Consider the following 20,469-nt stretch of genomic DNA (forward strand, 5'->3'; position numbering starts at 1 on the left):
CAGCCAGCCCTGTGATGTCACAGCCCTATAAATAGCCTCAGCCATCTTGGATTCAGACATTTTTCAGGGTACATAGTGCAGGGAGAGACGTCAGCAGGCGCTAGGGACAGTGGTAGAAAAGACATTAAAACTTTTATTTTGCTGTATAGAAGTTCAGGGAAAGCATAGGGAGGAATCATTCCACAGTATTGAAGCAGAACAGGGTTCAGTAGAGGAGGTTACAGCCTGAGTAATAGGAACAATCTTATTACACCTTGCTGCACTGACTGCGGATCCAAATTGCCATTATACAGTTCTGCAATTCCAGCAAACCGTTCTTGTTATTGGGGTGCAAGGGCTGTTTGATACAGCCATTAACAGGGTTTATTACAAGGAAATATTTCTATGTCTTATTTGCCCTTGTACGGTGCAGTTATATGTTCTAAAGCATTTTTTGGCTTGTATTAGTGGGATAAAAAGGGCTTATTAGACGCTGTGTGGTGAAGTGAGAAAATGACAGCCCTTTTTGGCATGTATTAGTGGCAAAAACATATATATTATTTGCCGTTCAGCGGTGCAGTTATATGTTCTAAAGCCTTTTGTGGCGTGTATAAGTGGAAAAAAGTAAGGGCTGTAAGAAGGTACAAGGAATCATCGTGGCTGATAGGTACGTGTCACCGAGGTTCCTGGCCTCGGTTGAGTAAGAGCCGGTTTTTATGTGTCAGCAGCAGTTGCTGTTTGACACTGTGATACTTAGTATGGCTGTAATAGCTGATCCGAGACAAATCTTACTGGGAGTAGTCAAAGTTCTGGGTTCTCCCCATGTTCCAGGCCGGGTTTTGCCAGGCATAAAAACCAGCCAGCACTGCCAGGTGATGAGGATTAGTGTTGATCACGACTATTCGAATCGTGAATATTAATTGTGAATATCGGCACTTCGTGAATTTGCAAATATTTCGAATATAGTGATATATATTCGTAATTTCGAATTTTCTAGATTTTTTATTTTTTTCATCAGTAACCTTCCTTCTTACTTGTGGGCCAGTGAGAAGGCTGCAATGTCTTTGTTTGAGCTTAGCAACATCCCTAGCAACCAATAGAAAAGCTGCCTCCCCCTTACTATATAAGAACTTCCCCAGCAGTCATTTTCTACAGTTTTTTAAAGTTCTGAGAGAGACAGCAGTGTCATTGTTGTGCTCTGTGCTTTCCGCACTACAGTAGATAGATGGTTAGATAGCTTATAAAAAATATATCTATACAATACAGACCAAAAGTTTGGACACATCTTCTCATTCAAAGAGTTTTCTTTATTTTCATGACTATGAAAATTGTAGATTCACGCTGAAGGCATCAAAACTATGAATTAACACATGTGGAATTATTATATACATAACAAAAAAGTGTGAAACAACTGAAAATATGTCATATTCTAGGTTCTTCAAAGTAGCCACCTTTTGCTTTGATTACTGCTTTGCACACTCTTAGCATTCTCTTGATGAGCTTCAAGAGGTAGTCACCTGAAATGGTCTTCCAACAGTCTTGAAGGAGTTCCCAGAGATGCTTAGTACTTGTTGGCCCTTTTGCCTACACTCTGCGGTCCAGCTCACCCCAAACCATCTCGATTGGGTTCAGGTCCGGTGACTGTGGAGGCCAGGTCATCTGGCGCAGCACCCCATCACTCTCCTTCATGGTCAAATAGCCCTTACTCAGCCTGGAGGTGTGTTTGGGGTCATTGTCCTGTTGAAAAATAAATGATGGTCCAACTAAACGCAAACCGGATGGAATAGCATGCCGCTGCAAGATGCTGTGGTAGCCATACTGGTTCAGTATGCCTTCAATTTTGAATAAATCCCCAACAGTGTCACCAGCAAAGCACCCCCACACCATCACACCTCCTCCTCCATGCTTCACGGTGGGAACCAGGCATGTAGAGTCTATCCGTTCACCTTTTCTGCGTCGAACAAAGACACGGTGGTTGGAACCAAGGATCTCAAATTTGGACTCATCAGACCAAAGCACAGATTTCCACTGGTCTAATGTCCATTCCTTGTGTTCTTTAGCCCAAACAAGTCTCTTCTGCTTGTTGCCTGTCCTTAGCAGTGGTTTCCTAGCAGATATTCTACCATGAAGGCCTGATTCACACAGTCTCCTCTTAACAGTTGTTCTAGAGATGTGTCTGCTGCTAGAACTCTGTGTGGCATTGACCTGGTCTCTAATCTGAGCTGCTGTTTCTGAGGCTGGTGACTCGGATGAACTTATCCTCCGCCGCAGAGGTGACTCTTGGTCTTCTTTTCCTGGGGCGGTCCGCATGTGAGACAGTTTCTTTGTAGCGCTTGATGGTTTTTGTGACTGCACTTGGGGACACTTTAAAAGTTTTCCCAATTTTTCGGACTGACTGACCTTCATTTCTTAAAGTAATAATGACCACTCGTTTTTCTTTACTTAGCTGCTTTTTTCTTGCCATAATACAAATGCTAACAGTCTATTCAGTAGGACTATCAGCTGTGTATCCACCTGACCCACAACGCAACTGATGGTCCTAACCCCATTTATAAGGCAAGAAATCCCACTTATTAAACCTGACAGGGCACACCTGTGAAGTGAAAACCATTTCAGGTGACTACCTCTTGAAGCTCATCAAGAGAATGCCAAGAGTGTGCAAAGCAGTAATCAAAGCAAAAGGTGTCTACTTTGAAGAACCTAGAATATGACATATTTTCAGTTGTTTCACACTTTTTTGTTATGTATATAATTCCACATGTGTTAATTCATAGTTTTGATGCCTTCAGTGTGAATCTACAATTTTCATAGTCATGAAAATAAAGAAAACTCTTTGAATGAGAAGGTGTGTCCAAACTTTTGGTCTGTACTGTATTATTAGGAACACCTGTTCTATTTCTCATTAATGCGATTATCTAGTCAACCAATCACATGTCAGTTGCTTCAATGCATGTAGGGTTGTGGTCCTGGTCAAGACAATCTCCTGAACTCCAAACTGAATGTCAGAATGGGAAAGAAAGGTGATTTAAGCAATTTTGAGCGTGGAATGGTGGTTGATGCCAGACGGGCTGGTCTGAGTATTTCACAATCTGCTCAATTACTGGGATTTTCACGCACAACCATTTCTAGGGTTTACAAAGAATGGTGTGAAAAGGGAAAAACATCCAGTATGCGGCAGTCCTGTGGGCGAAAATGCCTTGTTGATGCTAGAGGTCAGAGGAGAATGGGCCGACTGATTCAAGCTGATAGAAGAGCAACGTTGACTGAAATAACCACTCGTTGCAACCAAGGTATGCAGCAAAGCATTTGTGAAGCCACAACACGCACAACCTTGAGGCGGATGGGCTACAACAGCAGAAGACCCCACCGGGTACCACTCATCTCCACTACAAATAGGAAAAAGAGGCTACAATTTGCACGAGCTCACCAAAATTTGACTTTTTAAGACTGGAAAAATGTTGCCTGGTCTGATGAGTCTCGATTTCTGTTGAGACATTCAAATGGTAGAGTCCGAATTTGGCGTAAACTGAATGAGAACATGTATCCATCATGCCTTGTTACCACTGTGCAGGCTGGTGGTGGTGGTGTAATGGTGTGGGGGATGTTTTCTGGGCACACTTTAGGCCCCTTAGTGCCAATTGGCCATCGTTTAAATGCCACGGGCTACCTGAGCATTGTTTCTGACCATGTCCATCCCTTCATGACCACCATGTACCCATCCTCTGATGGCTACTTCCAGCAGGATAATGCACCATGTCACAAAGCTCGAATCATTTCAAATTGGTTTCTTGAACATGACCATGAGTTCACTGTACTAAAATGGCCCCCACAGTCACCAGATCTCAACCCAATAGAGCATCTTTGGGATGTGGTGGAACGGGAGCTTCGTGCCCTGGATGTGCATCCCTCAAATCTCCATCAACTGCAAGATGCTATCCTATCAATATGGGCCAACATTTCTAAAGAATGCTATCAGCACCTTATTGAATCAATGCCACGTAGATCTAAGGCAGTTCTGAAGGCAAAAGGGGGTCCAACACCGTATTAGTATGGTGTTCCTAATAATTCTTTAGGTGAGTGTGTGTATATATATATATATTACACATAGTGTAGGCTATATCCTGAAATAGTGTAGCTGTCACAGTGCAGGGTGTTAGGTAGTGTGATAGGTTTTACTGTCCATACATACATGCAGACCTGCTAAAATGTTACGTTTCACGTATTGCGCCAAAATATTTGCATCGTTAGTGCCGATTTGCGCAATCACGAATATATTGGAGCACTCTAACTGCATATAAAGCCATTTGTAATGTTCTGCCGTGCCAACCATTTTCTCCAGTTTCAGGAAACCTCTAGCAGCTTGGAAAATGTACATTGCAGATTATTTGCGATCAAGAAAATAATCTCGAATTCACGCATATATGACAAATATTGGCCCAAATATTAGTGAAATATTGCAAATTCGAATATAGCCCCTGCCGCTCATCACTAAATGAGGATTGCCTCTGACAGTGAAGCTCAGGAGGTCTGTGCGCGGCTTGAGCCAGGCTGGAGGGCTCAGACCCCTTTTACTTATTCAGAAGCCCACTTAGTAAAGCAAGCTTAGTAGAGCGATCTTATAGAAGGCTGCACAGTAAAATATACATTTTTGCAGATAACACTGTGTAAAGTAATTAACACTGAAGAGGACAGTATACTGCTACAGATGGATTGGAGGCTTGGGCAGAGAAGTGGCAGATGAGGTTTAACACTGACAAATGTAAGGTTATGCACATGGGAAGGAATAATGCAAGTCACCCGTACATACTAAATGGTAAAACACTGGGTAACACTGACATGGAAAAGGACCTAGGATTTTTGGTAAACCGCAAACTAAGCTGTAGAAACCAGTGTCAGGCAGCTGCAGCCAAGGCCAATAAGATAATGGGTTGCATCAAAAGGGGCATTGATGCCCGTGATAAGAACATAGTCCTACCACTTTACAAATCACTAGTCAGACCACACATGGAGTAATGTGTACAGTTCTGGGCTCCTGTGAACAAGGCAGACATAGCAGAGCTGGAGAGGGTCCAGAGGAGGGCAACTAAAGTAATAACTGGAATGGGGCAACTACAGTACCCTGAAAGATTATCAAAATTAGGGTTATTCACTTTAGAAAAAAGTCGACTGAGGGGAGATCTAATTACTTTGTATAAATATATCAGGGGTCAGTACAGAGATCTATCCCATCATCTATTGATCCCTAGGACTGTGACGAGGGGACATCCTCGCTGCAATGATTAATCAACGTTATCGATAATATTCGATAACGGGATTCGTTGTCAACTTGGCCGATTCATTGCTATGCGGGCAGCAGCGGGCGGAGAGGCGCTATGCCTGCGGGTCCTTGAATTTTAAATCACTGCATCTTTCTTACCTTACAATGAATCTCCAGTAACCGGCAGAGCGGGCGTCGTCGCTTACTCACGTGACGCACATGCTCCGCCTGCTTCATTCATAAAGTGAGTAAGTGACGTTACGCCGCTGCCCGCTCAGCCTGTTACTGGAGCTTCATTGTAAGGTAATAAAGATGCGGTTATTTTAAGTAAAAGTTACTGCTGGTTAAGGAATTCTGCTGTGAGCGGCGGGGCCGGTCTGTTATGGGGAGGGGGATCTGTGCACTGTTATGGGGAGGGGATCTTTGGATGATACTGCTATGGGGGATATCTGTGGATGACACTGTTATGGGGAGGGGGATATGTGGATGACACTGCTATGGGGGAGATCTGTGGATGACACATATAGCATAAGATGCTATATAGTGTCATCCATAGATCCCCCCCCCATAGCAGTTTCATCCACAGATTCCCCTTCCCATAACAGTGCACAGATCCCCCTTCCCATAACAGTGCCATCCACAGATCCCCCTTCCCATAACAGTGCCATCCACAGATCCCCCTTCCCATAACAGTGCCATCCACAGATCCCCCTTCCCATAACAGTGCCATCCACAGATCCCCCTTCCCATAACAGTGCCATCCACAGATTCCCCTTCCCATAACAGTGCCATCCACAGATCCCCCTTCCCATAACAGTGCCATCCACAGATCCCCCTTCCCATAACAGTGCCATCCACAGATCCCCCCCATAACAGTGCCATCCACAGATCCCCCATAACAGTGCCATCCACAGATCCCCCCCCCCCATAACAGTGCCATCCACAGATCCCCCCTATAACAAAACCCTCGTGAGGTAGAAACCAATTTTCCGAATTTTAATGGAAAAAATCCTTTCCCGACTCCAATCAGAATAACTCCCTGGATCAACGACCCCTCTCTAGTAACTTTAACCTGTAATATTATTACACTCCAGAAATACATCCAGGCGTCTCTTGAAGTCTTTTATTGTACTCTCCATCACCACCTCCTCGGGCAGAGTCCCATAGTCTCACTGCTCTTACTGTAAAGAATCCTCTTCTATGTTTGTGTGCAAACCTTCTTTCCTCCTGACGCAGAGGATGTCCCCTCATCACAGTCACAGTACTGGGTATACATAGATCATGGCAGAGATCTCTGTACTGACCCTAATTTATTCATACATAGTTATTAGATTCCCTCCTCCCCCCACCAGTTGTCTTTTATCTGAATTAAATAACCCCAATTTTGATAATCTTTCAGGGTACTGTAGTCTAGGGCTGCAGCTAATGATTATTATCAAAATTGGAGTTATTCTGATTGGAGTCGGGAACTGATTTTTTCCATTAAAATTAGGAAAATTGGTTTCTACCTCATGAGGGTCTTGTGCCTTCCTCTGTATCAACTACTATATTAAATAGCTGAACTGGATGGATGTGTGACTTTTTTCAGCCTTACAAACTTTTGAGTTCATTTATCAAACTGGTGTAACGTAGAACTGGCTTAGTTGCCCATAGCAACCAATCAGATTCAACCTATCATTTTTGACAGCTCCTTTGGAAAATGAAAGATGGAATCTGATTGGCTGCTATTGGACAACTACAGTAAGTCTATTCTACTTTACACCAGTTTGATAAATGACCACATATGTTACTATGACCGGTCCTCAGGGTAGATCATCAATATGATGGAGGCAGTGGTCCAACTCCTGGCACCCCCGTCGATCAGCTGTTTGAGGAAGCCACAGCTCTCACCAGAGCTTCAATGAGAGCCACAGACTCCTCGCAGCTTAAATAGCACAGTGCTGTCCATTTGCTAGTGGCTGTGTTTGGTGTTGCATGTCAGCCTCATTTAAGTGACTAATGAATGTAATGTCCTAGGATGTGGCCTAGGAACTGGCCTAAATGGTCACACAGCACCGTGGCCTCTTTTTATAGTTGATCGGCGTGGGTGACACTCTGCTTGAAACGGCTGACACCTTTGCTCACAGATGTCAGCCGTTTAACCTCTTCCATGCCGCAGTCCGTAGGGACCGCTGTATGAAAGGGGTTAACAGGGAGGGAGCTCCCTCCCTCTTCCATCAGGGGCTGCTGTGCCGTTTTTTGCCCCCGATTCTTGACGGGATCACAGAGGGAGGGAGCCCCCCTCCCTCCCTATCACCCGCTGCTCTATTGTGGCAGCGGGTGATGGTCAGACTAAGTGTAAAGCGAAAATACAGTACAGTACACTATATAGTGTACTGTATTGTATTATACAGATATCAGACCCACTAGATCTTCAAGAACCAAGTGGGTCTGGGTAAAAAAAAAAAAGTTAAACAAAGCACATTTATCACTGATTTAAAAAAAATTTTTACTACACATGTTTGATATCACCGGGTCCGTAATTACCTGATCTATAAAACGGTCATGTTACTTTCCCCGCACGGTGAACGCCTTAAAAAATTAAATAAAAATATGATGAAATTGAAAATTTGCCCACCTTACTTCCCAAGAAAGGTAATAAAAGTGATCAAAAAAGTCGTTGGTACGCCAAAATGGTACCAATCAAATCGGCACCTCATCCCGCAAAAAATGAGCCCCTACATGAGACAATCGCCCAAAAAGTTTTTAAAAAAATGGCTCTCAGACTATGGAGACACTAAAACATGATTTTTTTTCCCCTAAAATGCTGTTATTGTGTTAAAGTAAAATAAATTTAAAAACTATACATATTAGGTATCGCCGCGTCCGTAATAACCTGCTCTATAAAATTATCACATGACCTAGCCCCTCAGGTGAATACCGTAAAAAAATAAGTCATATGCACCCTATAATAGTACCAATCAAACAGTCATCTCATCCCTAAAAAAATTAGCCCCTACACAAGACAGTCGACCAAAAAATAAATCAAGCTATGGCTTTCAGAATGTGGAGACACTAAAGAATCTTTTTTTTTTTTTTTTTCTTTTTTTTTTAAATGCTTTGTTATGTAAAACTGAAACAAACATATTTGGTATTGTCACGTCTGTGACAACCTGCTCTGTAAAAATACCACATGATCTAACCTGTCAGATGAATGTTGTAAATAACAAAAAATAAAAACGGTGCCAAAACAGCTATTTCTTGTTACCTTGCCTTACAAAAACTGTAATATAGAGCAATCAAAAATCATGTGTACCCTAAAATAGTACCAACAAAACTGCCACCTTATACTGTAGTTTCCAAAATGAGGTCACTTTTTTGGAGTTTCTACTCTAGGGGTGCATCAGGGAGGCTTCAAATGGGACATGGTGTCAAAAATCCAGTCCAGCAGAATCTGCCTTCCAAAAACCGTATGGCATTCCTTTCCTTCTGCACCCTGCCGTGTGCCCGTACAGCAGTTTACAACCACATATGGGGTGTTTCTGTAATCTACAGAATCAGGGCCATAAATATTGAGTTTTGTTTGGCTGTTAACCCTTGCTTTGTAACAGGAAAAAATGGATTCAAATGGAAAATCTGCCAAAAAAGTTAAATTTTGAAATGTTATCTCTATTTTCCAGTAATTCTTGTGGAACACCTAAAGGGTTAACAACGTTTATAAAATCAGTTTTGAATACCTTGAGGGGTGTCGTTGGGGTCATTTTTGTGTGGTTTTTATTATGTAAGCCTCACAAAGTGACTTCAGACCTGAGCTGGTCCTGAAAAAGTGGGTTTTAAACTTCTAAGCCTTCTAACGTCCCCCAAAATAAAATGGCATTCACAAAATGATCCAAACATGAAGTAGACATATGGGGAATGTAAATTAATAACTATTTTTGGAGGTATTCCTATGTATTCTAGAAGTAGAGAAATTGAAACTTGGAAATTTGCAAATTTTTCCTAATTTTTTGTAAATTTGGTATTTTTTTTTATAAATAAAAATGATTATTTTTTTTACTCCATTTTACCAATGTCATGAAGTACAATATGTGACAAAAAACAGTCTCAGAATGGCCTGGATAAGTAAAAACGTTTTAAAGTTATTTACACATAAAGTGAATCAGATTTGCAAAAAATGGCCTGGTCCTTAAGGTGAAAATGAGCCCGGTTCTTAAGGGGTTAAACCAATTTAAAAAATGTTATCACATAAAAAAAACTATTACATAATGGTAATCTACGTGTCATGTTTGACTTTAAAGTGTTTCTCTGCTCTTATGAGCTAAGCTGAACATTGCAGTGCCATGCATGGTGTCATCCTGCCACCTGTAACCCCAGTAGAAACAACTCCACACCTATGGTAGCAGGGAGTATAGGATTTGTATGCTAGGAGCCTGTAGTCAGTGCCCCAGACTCTGACCATCAAGGCCAAGACAAGGCCAGAACTTAAGGGCTCCTTCACACAAACCGTTTTTTTTTCATTGTTTAAAAAGCTTGTGATAAAACACCACGCATTTCAAGCTTTTTTAACAGCGTTTCTTTCAAGTGTTTTTGGTGGCGTTTTCTACTTGGCAACATGCTTTTTACTAAACCAAACATAGATCCCCATAGAATTGCGTATGTCACGTTCATAACACAGACACTAAAATGCAGCTGTACTCCAGTAATATGAAACCAGTCTAAGGGGATTCCAACAGTTAAAGCAGGAAATGATAAGGATAATGGTTATTTTATTGGTGTCACTGTAGCGGAGCCGGAGTGAGAGATATTTGAATAAGAGAACGTAAAGAGAATGTAATATAACCTCAAAGTAGGCTTGTGTTGTGGGAGTCATGTCACCCTTGAAACTAGTGTAAATTTCACGAGTGTGGTTAGGGAACACAGACACAGGGACTCGTTTTTCAACAGATTACCTTTCTAGTAGAGGAAGGACATGACGTTAATATATTTTTATGGTTTAACGTTCTTCAGTAATGAAACCCAATAACAAATGACTCACAGAACTTCATTGCAGATTTATGTGGTATTTAATGGGAATTACTTGATCTTAATACACTGGCATGAAGTGTTATGGTCACAGCTTTGCTCCTTTACCTCTACAACATCCATCATGTGGTCAGTCTTTTGAAGGATGCGTTTTCGTATTAAATCTGCATTTCCCTTGATGTCTTCAAATTCGAACTCTGCCACTCAAACACTTTACATTGAGAAAGTGGGGAAAATTTTTAAAATTCATAATTAAGGGGTTAACTTGCCTGACCAAAAAAAAAATGCAAAAAAATCACTTTATTGATGATAGTAATTGAACGGAGCAAACAATTAGCTTGCAATCTCGTGTATTCAGGCAAGGCAGAGGGTCACTTGGTATCAGGGTATCAGTGTGTTAATATTTATTATATCCCTGCACCATTATTTTCAGCATAGGACTCCTATAGGGTCTGTATCAACAGACGTCTGTGCGTCTACACAATTGTAATTGCTGTTAAAGCGCTCCGATCAGTTTTTATGGCTACACACACACCGCAGTCTTTGTCCCTAGCAATAGCTGATACTCACTCCACAATCATATTACTCTGTGGTCTGCATTATCCCTCCACCTCTAGGCTAACTATCAACATTGTATATCTACTCCCCGACACGTTTCCACATCGCTATAACGTGATGTTTCATCAGGAGTTTTAAGTATTAGATTTTGAGCGCTCCTGATGACGAGCGGCTATGCCAGTCTGACTGCTTGTGTATTGCCGTATTATAGTTGTGTAGACACTCGGATGCCGGTTGACACGGAGCCTATAGGAGTCCTATGTTCAATATTACTGGGGCAGGGATAAAATATATACACACAGACACCCAGTGACCCTCTGCCTTGCCTGAATGGACAAAATTTGTGGGCAAGCTAATTGGTTGCTCTCTTTTAATGAATGTTATCAATAAAATAATTTTTTTTGAGCTTTTTTGTAAGGCAGGTCAACCCCATACAAAGTCGAGGCGTAAATGAAAAATTAGCGGTTAATTGTACTGGAAATTTATTATTAACCCTATGCCTGTTTTTGAAGTACAAAAGTCGCGATTGCGCCAGATATTGTGTGGCCCGTTTCATTCATCCTTATTTATTCTAGAAACTGAAGTAAATAATGACTGAAATCTATGCCATCTTTATGAATCAGGGCCTTAAAGAGGTTTTGCCACTTCAGCAAATAGCATTTATTATGCAGAGAAGGTTTCCATGGTTACGACCACCCTGCAGTCCAGCAGCATGGCCTTCTTGCACACTATAGAAAAAATGACCAGCTTACGTGAGCTCCCACGGTCCCGGCCACAAGAGAGGCTGGCATTCTTTCTTATAGTGTGCAAGCACGACCACCACTGCTGGATTACATTGTGGTTGTAACCATGGAAACGAGCAGTGTATAATGTTATGGAAAAATGAACCAAGCCAGCAAAGGAGATAATATGGACAATCACAATACATTAGTAAGTGCCTTGTATTGACTTTCTCTACATGATAAATGGATGCGGACAGCACACATATAACATTCATGTGTTGTCCACATTTTTTTCCGGCCCCATAGAAATGAATGGGTCCGCATTTGATCCATAAAAAATGCAAACCGAAAATACATTTGTGTGCATGAGGCCTAAGTGTGTATATATATGTACATAGCTGTCAGTCACCGATAATTGACCGGGGACAGTCTTAGGCCTCTTTCACACGGGCGTCACGTGTGAGGGCCGGATAGGATGCAGGTGTGTTGCGGGAAAATGTGTGATTTTTCCGCGCGAGTGCAAAAGGTTTTAATGCGTTTTGCACGCGCGAGGGAAAAATCGGCATGTTTGGTACCCAGACCCGAACCCGGACTTCTTCACAGAAGTTCGGGTTTGGGTTAGGTGTTGTGTAGATTTTATTATTTTCCCTTATTACATGGTTATAATGGAAAATAATAGCATTCTTAATGCAGAATGCTTAGTAAAATAGGGATGGAGGGGTTAAAAAATACATAAAAATATTTAACTCACCTCATACACTTGTTTGCGCAGCCTGGCTTCTCTTCTGTCTTCATCTTTGACGACCAGGAGGAAAAGGACCTGTGGTGACGTCACTGCGCTCATCACATTGTCCATCACCATGGACCATGTCCATGGTGATGAAAGTAGCTGTAGGATCTGCTGTTCTCTGGCAAAATAGAGATAAACAGAGAAAAGTACATTGAAGTATATTATGAAAACCTTTTCTGAATGCTGTGGGCATCAGAACAGGGAAATGATTTACATTTCCTTGGATAGTGACCTAAACAAGACCATGCAGAAGTGGCTTCACAAGTCTGTGAATATCCAGGAGTAGCCAAGCCAAAGTCCATAATTAAACTCCATTGGACATCTCTGTAGAGAGTTGAAACTGTGGTTTGATGCATCACATCCAACATGATAGCTCTTGAGAGGATCTACAGAGAAGAATAGGAGACCATTCTCAAATACAGACAAGCTAGAAGGATCCTACTCTAGAAGACTCGAGGCTATAAAAAGGCAAAGACTGCAAAAGAACTCTCAACATTGTGCTGATTAAAGCTTTGAATGCTTATGTACAGTAAATGTGATGTCCTGTCCTATTCTTGTCCGTTTTTTGCAGACAAGAATATGTATTTCTTTAATAGGCCTCCTGCTCCGTTCCGCAAATTGCGGAAGGCACACGGACGGCTTCCGTTTTTTGCGGATCCGCAATTTGCAGACCGCAAAAAAACTGCACGGTAGTGTGAACGGGCCCTAAATGTGTAAATTTAGCCTAAGGCAGTTAGCCCCTACCTGTGTCTATCCAGCTGTGGTGAAACTGCAACTTCTATGGAGCAACCAATGACATTCCTCCTTTCATTTTTCAAAGGAGCTGTCCAAAATGAAAGGTGGAATCTGAATGCTATGGGCAACTAAGTTAGTTCTACTTTACACCAGTTTGATAAATGACCCCCATATTGTCCTTCATGTTCACTGGTTGGGCTGGAAGCCTACTGCTTTTTGGCAGCTGACCCATAGCTATATGCTGTGAGAGATATCATGTGTTTATAGATTGGCCCCTATCCTATCTGTGTACATATTTCACGTCATGTGTCATGTCAGTACTCATGATTTGCTCTGGGAAATCAGCTTTTCTCTGGTTATTATGCCCTTTTTTGGAAACTTGAATACGTCTTGTCACACTATGTACGTATGTGAAATGCTAAATTTGCCCTTTCACAACCACAAATGCTGGTATATGTCTTGTGCTTTCTTTCTAGCCTTTCCCCTTCATTTTTAAAACATTGTTTTAAGAAAAATATTTGCCTTCAAGGCCACGTGATATAAATTCTTTCCAGATGCTAGTAAGAAATAAACTGTGTTAGATTTCTTTTCTTTTGGGAGAGTTTTTTTTTCCTGGCCATATGTAATGTCATTTCTCCTGTGGAAATTGAGAAGTATCAGCATACTTTGCTTTACTTTTGGCCGCTTGTCTCATACTCAAGAGCCAAAGGGGAGTAGATGTATTGTGGTCTTTCTGAAGGCTATGCTTCTACTTTCATTAAAGGCAAAAGACCTCACTAATAAGTCGTGAATTCATTTACTTGGGTTGTTTCTGCTTTTCTGCTGCTCAGCCATATTTAGCTGCAATACCAGACAAAACCCAAGAATAGTGCTATTTCTGAGAAAAAAAATTAGACCCATTTGTCCAATCTATTGGTTTCCTTTAACATGGAAGGTGCTATAAAATCTCCCTGTGTACTCCTTAATATTGTTTTCATTTTAAACTTACCCTTAATTTGTTATACTCCAGGGCTATGTAATAATGTAACATTATATGTTAAAGGGATTGTTTAGGCCTTTTAAATTGATGGCCTGTCCTAAGGATAGGTCTTCAATATCTGATCGGTGAGGTCCGACACCCCTCACCCCTGCCCATCAGCTGTAATCGGCAGTACCACTGGCTCCCGAAATAGGTGCTGGTTACTGCAGCACTGCTCCTGTTGAAATGACAATTATTGTAATGAGTTTTATTTGTGCAGCATGTGAAAACTTAGGCCTCTTTCACACTACCGTTTTTTTTCCCGTTTTGCGGTCCGTTTTTTGCGTTCTGTATACGGTCCGTATACGGAACCATTCATTTCAATGGTTCCGCAAAAAAAACGGAATGTGTTCCGTATGCATTCCGTATTTCCGTTTTTCCGTTCCATTGAAAGATAGAACATGTCCTATTATTGCCCGCAAATCGCGGTCCGTGGCTCCATTCAAGTCAATGGTCCGCAAAAAAAACTGAACACATATGAAAATGCATCTGTATGTCTTCCGTTTCCGTTCCGTTTTTTCTGAACCATCTATTGAAAATGTTATGCCCAGCCCAATTTTTTCTATGTAATTACTGTATACTGTATATGTCATATGGAAAAACACAACAGAACGGAAACGGAACCACAACAGAAGCAAAAAAACGGAACAACGGATCCGTGAAAAACGGACCGCAAAACACTGAAATGGACATACTGTAGTGTGAAAGAGGCCTTAATGTGAGGGAAAAAAGGAGAAACTTTGTGAGGGTCATAGAGGTTCATGACATTTCAGCTCCTTACTTTCAGGGAGGATCCCAGTGGTCAGACCCTCACCAAAACAATTAGTTTACTGTAAGAAAACCCCTTTAATGTTTTCACTGTAATTTTGTGTCTTTGTAATTTTTCTTTTCTAAGCAGTGCACACATGTATTTTGGAGATAGCCTAGTCACTAGTTATATAGCTACAGAGTGACTACACTGGTTCCTCCACATTTGTGTAGAGATCAGGGAAGTCATCCACAGTCCGGTATAAGAGCTGGTGGTATGTATTGATGGCATGCCAGCCACACAACCACGTCCTGCCTTTCTCAGGGTGAGACAGCTGTCGGTCATTTACTAAGAAGAGGACTCTTTTATTATTTTGATGTAAACTCGAGGTGTAACTGTTAATGCTCCAGTAAATGCTCCAGCAGAAGAGTTTTTCTTTCGACTTCTGAATCTTATACTGGAGCAATAATATGAAAAGCCTCAAGTTTAGTCAAGTTAGTTGTTCTAGGGTTACAAAACCAGACCAGCTGTAATGGAGACGCGTGGGTTTTCTTATTATGTATTTCTATAAGAATGTTACTGGTCATTTTACAGTGCACTGCTAATTACTTATTATGGTATTTGTCTATCAGAGTTTCCAGCATACAACACCAATTGGCTCTGTTGGAAAATGAAGCCTGGCCAGGAATGGCTGAAACGGACAGGGATCGTCTTCAGCTCATCAAGGAGAAGGAAGCTCTCCTTCAAGATCTGCAGCTCATCAGCCAGCAAAGGCGATCAACTGAAGAAGTGGCAAGGTTAGAAGAAGAGAAAAGGCGATTGGCTGATGAGATACAGAGGGCCTACTCCACTACTGCCCAAGGAGTTACTGAAAGGTTTGTAGTGCGCTCATCTGATGGGAGCTTTTATGACATAGTTTTATTAATGGCGTAAGAGTGAAGGCTACCATGTAAGTCCCTTGGAGTCTCCATCAGTTGTTCTTTTGAGGTTTCCATTAGTTTTGAGAACAAGGATGGCAAATCATCAACACCAAAGGCGTCCCTATCCTAATTCAGTGGGCTTCTTCTGTGATCATTTGGATAAGTTGCACAATGGAACAATCATTGCATGATGCCTTTTGTTAAAAACGCAAGTCACAAAGATAGTTTGAACAGGGCTATACTGGATATTAGGAAATGAAGCCTTCTGCTAAGAATGAAAATGGAAGTTGCAGCTGCTAACGTTTTCAGAAACAATAGAAAATGAATGGAAATTCCCCAAAAAATGTAATGTTCGTATGGCACAGTACAGTAAAATAGATGCAAGTGGGGAACTGATAGATCTGAACTAGAGATGAGCGAATTTCATATTTTGAAATTCGTTCACGCTTCGTTTACTGGTAAAAGGTGAGTTGTGTTATGGATTACGTTACCATGGACCATAACTCAATTCTATGACGGAATGCATAACTGAATGCCTTTAGAGTCCTCTCCTGCATGACGGAAACGGGACGGCTCCGTTATGCAGCCCATAGACTTCTATTATGATGGAATGAATAACGGAATGCCTCTAAAGGCATTCCGTCATAGAATTGCGTTATGGTCCGTGGTAATGGAATCCATAAAGTAATTCACTTTTTACCAGTAAACGAATCGCAAACAAATTCCATAACCGGAAATTCGCTCATCTCTAATCTGAACATTTTTTCTAACTTTTCTGACAGTACGGTTTCGGGTATTTGCCTTTTGCACAAGCTATCATTTGATATTTTCCAGCCAAAGATCCTGGTACTGAATTGTTTTCCTGAATAGACTAAGACTAGCTTGAAATAAGTAGGTGATTTATCTTATGCAGAAGAGTGTTAAACTGTTGGTTTAGGAGAACAAATCGTTTTCTGGACGTGTGTGATGTGAAACTGCAGGATTGGCAGCAGGAATGGAATCCCATAATGTATCATGTGTATTCGAAGAGGGAGATCCAAAACAGTCTGTTGCTAGGCTGACCTCTCTTGTGCCTCTCCGGGTAGCTAGGGAGGTCAGTCATCAATTCCTTCTCACCATGCTCAGAAAGAAATGCATCATCTATCCCCGGGGTTTCAGTTGGGATGCTACCCTGTGTACAATTTAACAAACTGCTGATAGATTGTATAATACTAATGCTCTGGTACAAATCATCCATAGCTCTAATATGCAAATATATAGATCGACAGTCTCTACATTGCACTGCATGACCACGGTGAGTAAGGGCTTGAATGAAGAGGTGGTTGTAACCAATGCGTTCTGCTGCATCTTTAATTGTCTGTGGGTCTGACAGAACTAGTACATTGCTTGGCTGTTTCTATTGGACTTATCTACAATGCATTCGGAAAGTCTTCAAACCCTTTTACTTTTTTCACATTTTGTTAGGTTGTAGCCTTGTGTTAACATGTAAAAAATGAAAGTCCCCCCACCCCATCAATCTGCACTCACTCCTCCTTAAGAAAAAACGAAGACAGAATTTTTGAAATGTTAGCAAATTTGGTAAAAAGGGACATAAGTTTTGAGACTCTTTGTTATGTCACTGTAAAATTAGCTCTGCATGCCTTTTATTTCTCTTGATCATCTTTTAAAATGTTTGTACACATTGATTTGAGTCCACTTGTGATAGATTCATTTGACTGAACATGATATGGAAAGACACACCCCTGACTATTTAAAATCTCACAGCTAACAACACATATCAGGGTAAAATCCAAGCCATGAGGACAAAAAACTACCTGTAGAGCCCAGAGACAGGATTGTGTGGAGGCACAGATCTAGAGAAGAGTACAAAGAAATTCAGCTGCACTGAAAGCTCCCAAGAGCACAGTGACCTTCATAATTCTTAAATGGAAGATGTTTGGAACGACCAGGACTCTTCCGAGTGCTGGCTGCCCTACCAAACTAAGTAATCAGGGAAAAAGGACCTTGGTGTGAAAGGTGACCAAGAACCTAATCGTAAGCATGGCTGAACTCCAAAGATCCTGTGTGCGGCTTTATAGCATAGTGGCCAGAATAAAGCCTTTCGCCCAGTAAAGTTGAATGGAGCAAAGTAGTTTCTGCAAGGTACAGAGATATTTTAACGAAAACCTGATCCAGAGTGCTCTGTACCTCAAACTGGGCAAAAGGTTCTCCTTCCAACAAGACAATGACCCTAAGCACACAGCCAAGACAACACAGAAGAGGCTTGGGGACAACTTTGCCCAGCCAGAGTGTTGACTTGAACCCAATCGAACATCTCCGAAGAAACCTGAAAATGGCTGTCCACCAACAGTTTCCATCCAACCTAACAGAGCTTGACAGGATCTGCAAAGAATGGCAGAAAATCCCCAAATCCAGGTGTGCATAGCATCATACCCAAGAAGACTGGATGCCGTATCTGCTGCTAAAGGTGCTTCAACAAAGTACTGAGTCTAAATACTTATGTCAATGCAAGAATTTAGTTGTCTCTTTTCAATAAATTGGAAACGAGTTTGAACATTCTGTTTTCACTTTCTCCTTATGGGGTATTGAGTACAGAATGATGGGGAAAATTTTGAACTTTTTTGTTACTTTCGCACAAGGCCTCAACTTGCCAAAATATGAAAAAAGGGAAAGGGTCTGAAGACTTTCTAAATACACTATACATTTGAATGCAGGGGCAGAGTGCATGTGTGACCAGCCCTCCATTCAAATGCCTCCTCATTGCTATCGTGCAGTGTTTGGTATGTTATTGTATGTTACACAGTATGGTTTCATACAATGTTTCAGGAGTTTGTTGAAGGGGTTTTCCATGACTAGAATATTGATGTTCTACCCTCAGGATAAGTCATCAATATCTGATCAGTGGAGGCCCAACTCCTAGCACCCACAGTGATCAGTTGTTAAAAGGGTGAGAACACTACAGTAGAGGTTTAGAGGCACATAGAATAACGCATTCACTTGAATTATAACCCTGCATTTTATTATTGAAGGTTACTGCTGCAAGAGAAAAGAAATTGCCTCTTAAAGCATCTAGAAGAGTCTACTCGTCTGACTTCTTATCTTCATACTCAACTTAAAAGGTAGGTACCAACCTGCAAACCTAGATTGTTAGACTCCCGTTCCTTAACACTAAGGTTTATTTAATGGACATACAGTGTACCATACATTACTAGTTTACGCCTCAGCTTTATGTAGCACTTCTCTATATTAAACTTTTAATCAGCTTTTTTTTCTATGTTTGCTCTTCTAGCTTCTCTGCCAGCACCCTTACCGTGTCTTCTGGCAGCAGTCGTGGTTCCTTGGCGTCAAGTCGAGTATCTCCAGCATCAAGTCGAGGTTCTCTCAGCTCTATAAGCTTTTCAGACATTTATGGTCTTCCACATTACGAGAAGCCTGAATCTCACTCTGAGTTTTCTCAGCATATGCGCTTTGAAATGCTTCCATTAGATGCTGTTTGCAGAGACAGTCAATACTCTGAAACACCTGGCTTCAGTAAACAGAAGATGTCATTGGACACCCCCCAGTCCTTAGCCTCTCTGTCATCACGTTCATCATTGTCTTCATTGTCACCTCCAAGTTCCCCCTTGGACACTCCATTTCTCTCTGCTTCTCGTGACTCACCACTGGCCCAAATGTCAGAAGGTTTGGAGGACATAATGGGGGCTTTGGATATCATAAGAGGACACGGTTCCTCTCTACCAGATGAAGAGACACATGGGACATCTTCCCATTTGATAGGCTGTCATACAGAAAATAGAAGTCTCAGAGAAGGTGGAGCACAGTTTTCAAGCCTTCAAATGAGAGCTGGTATGTGTTTGTGTCATGTGACAATTTACATTTATGTTTAATCCAAGGAGGAATCGTAAAGCCTTTCTGCCCATGCAGAAAAAATACTGCGGTAACGGTTAGATTGTATGCACACAGTGTTTCAGCCTACCGTCAGGTGGGACTTATATGCCCAGTGGAGGCATCTGTCACGCATAGGGATGCATTGTAAAAAAAACTAATAATAACTATACCACATGGTGAATTTTTTTTTTTTGCAGTGACCGTTTGTGTAGTAACTTGTTGTAACTTTAGAGTGGTTCAAGATGCTTTGTGCTTTCACAATTAGCAAATAATTTGTACCTATAAAACTTGCTGACCTGTTGCTTGTGTGCTTGGCAGCTTATCTGTGTTGGTCCCATGTTTATATCTGATGATGTTTTAATATATGCAAATTAGTCTCTAGGAGCAATGGGGGGTTGACATTACACCTAGGGGCTCTGCTCTGTCATGTAACTGCATGGGTATGAAAAGGAAGACATAGTGTTCCAGCAGGACAATGACCTGAAGCATATGTTGAGATTGGCGAAGAAATGGTTCAATGACAATGAAGTAGAGGTGCTGGATTGGCCCCCACAGTCCCCAGACCTCAACCTAATCGAACACTTGTGGGTAGAGGTGAAGAAAAAGCTGTATTCGGACCCAAGAGAGTCGACCAGTATGCACCAACATTGGGAACATGTAGAAGAGACCTGGGAACAAATTTCGGTCGAGACATGCTTGATTGAGAGCATGCCCAGAAGGATTCAGGCAGTGTCGAAAGCCAAAGCTAGATTTACAAAATACTAACAATAAAAATGTAGAATTTTAGGAGTAAAACAGTAACAATGCAGTTACATGACAAGAATCTGCATAACTAATCATATGCTAATTTATG

The 20,469-nt window shown here is 41.5% G+C and overlaps 1 protein-coding gene across 1 annotated transcript in view; it reads left to right on the forward strand.

The window, feature by feature from the left end:
* WWC3 (WWC family member 3) overlaps nt 1–20,469 on the forward strand; it is a 203,524-nt gene that overhangs the window by 154,200 nt on the left and 28,855 nt on the right. Inside the window, exons 9-11 of the mRNA XM_044284567.1 lie at nt 15,441–15,683; nt 18,758–18,847; nt 19,018–19,574. Coding sequence (XP_044140502.1) covers nt 15,441–15,683; nt 18,758–18,847; nt 19,018–19,574 — 890 coding nt within the window. The remainder of the gene's footprint in view (nt 1–15,440; nt 15,684–18,757; nt 18,848–19,017; nt 19,575–20,469) is intronic.

Source organism: Bufo gargarizans, chromosome 3, assembly GCF_014858855.1.
Source record: "Bufo gargarizans isolate SCDJY-AF-19 chromosome 3, ASM1485885v1, whole genome shotgun sequence".
Classification (NCBI taxonomy): Eukaryota; Metazoa; Chordata; class Amphibia; order Anura; family Bufonidae; genus Bufo; species Bufo gargarizans.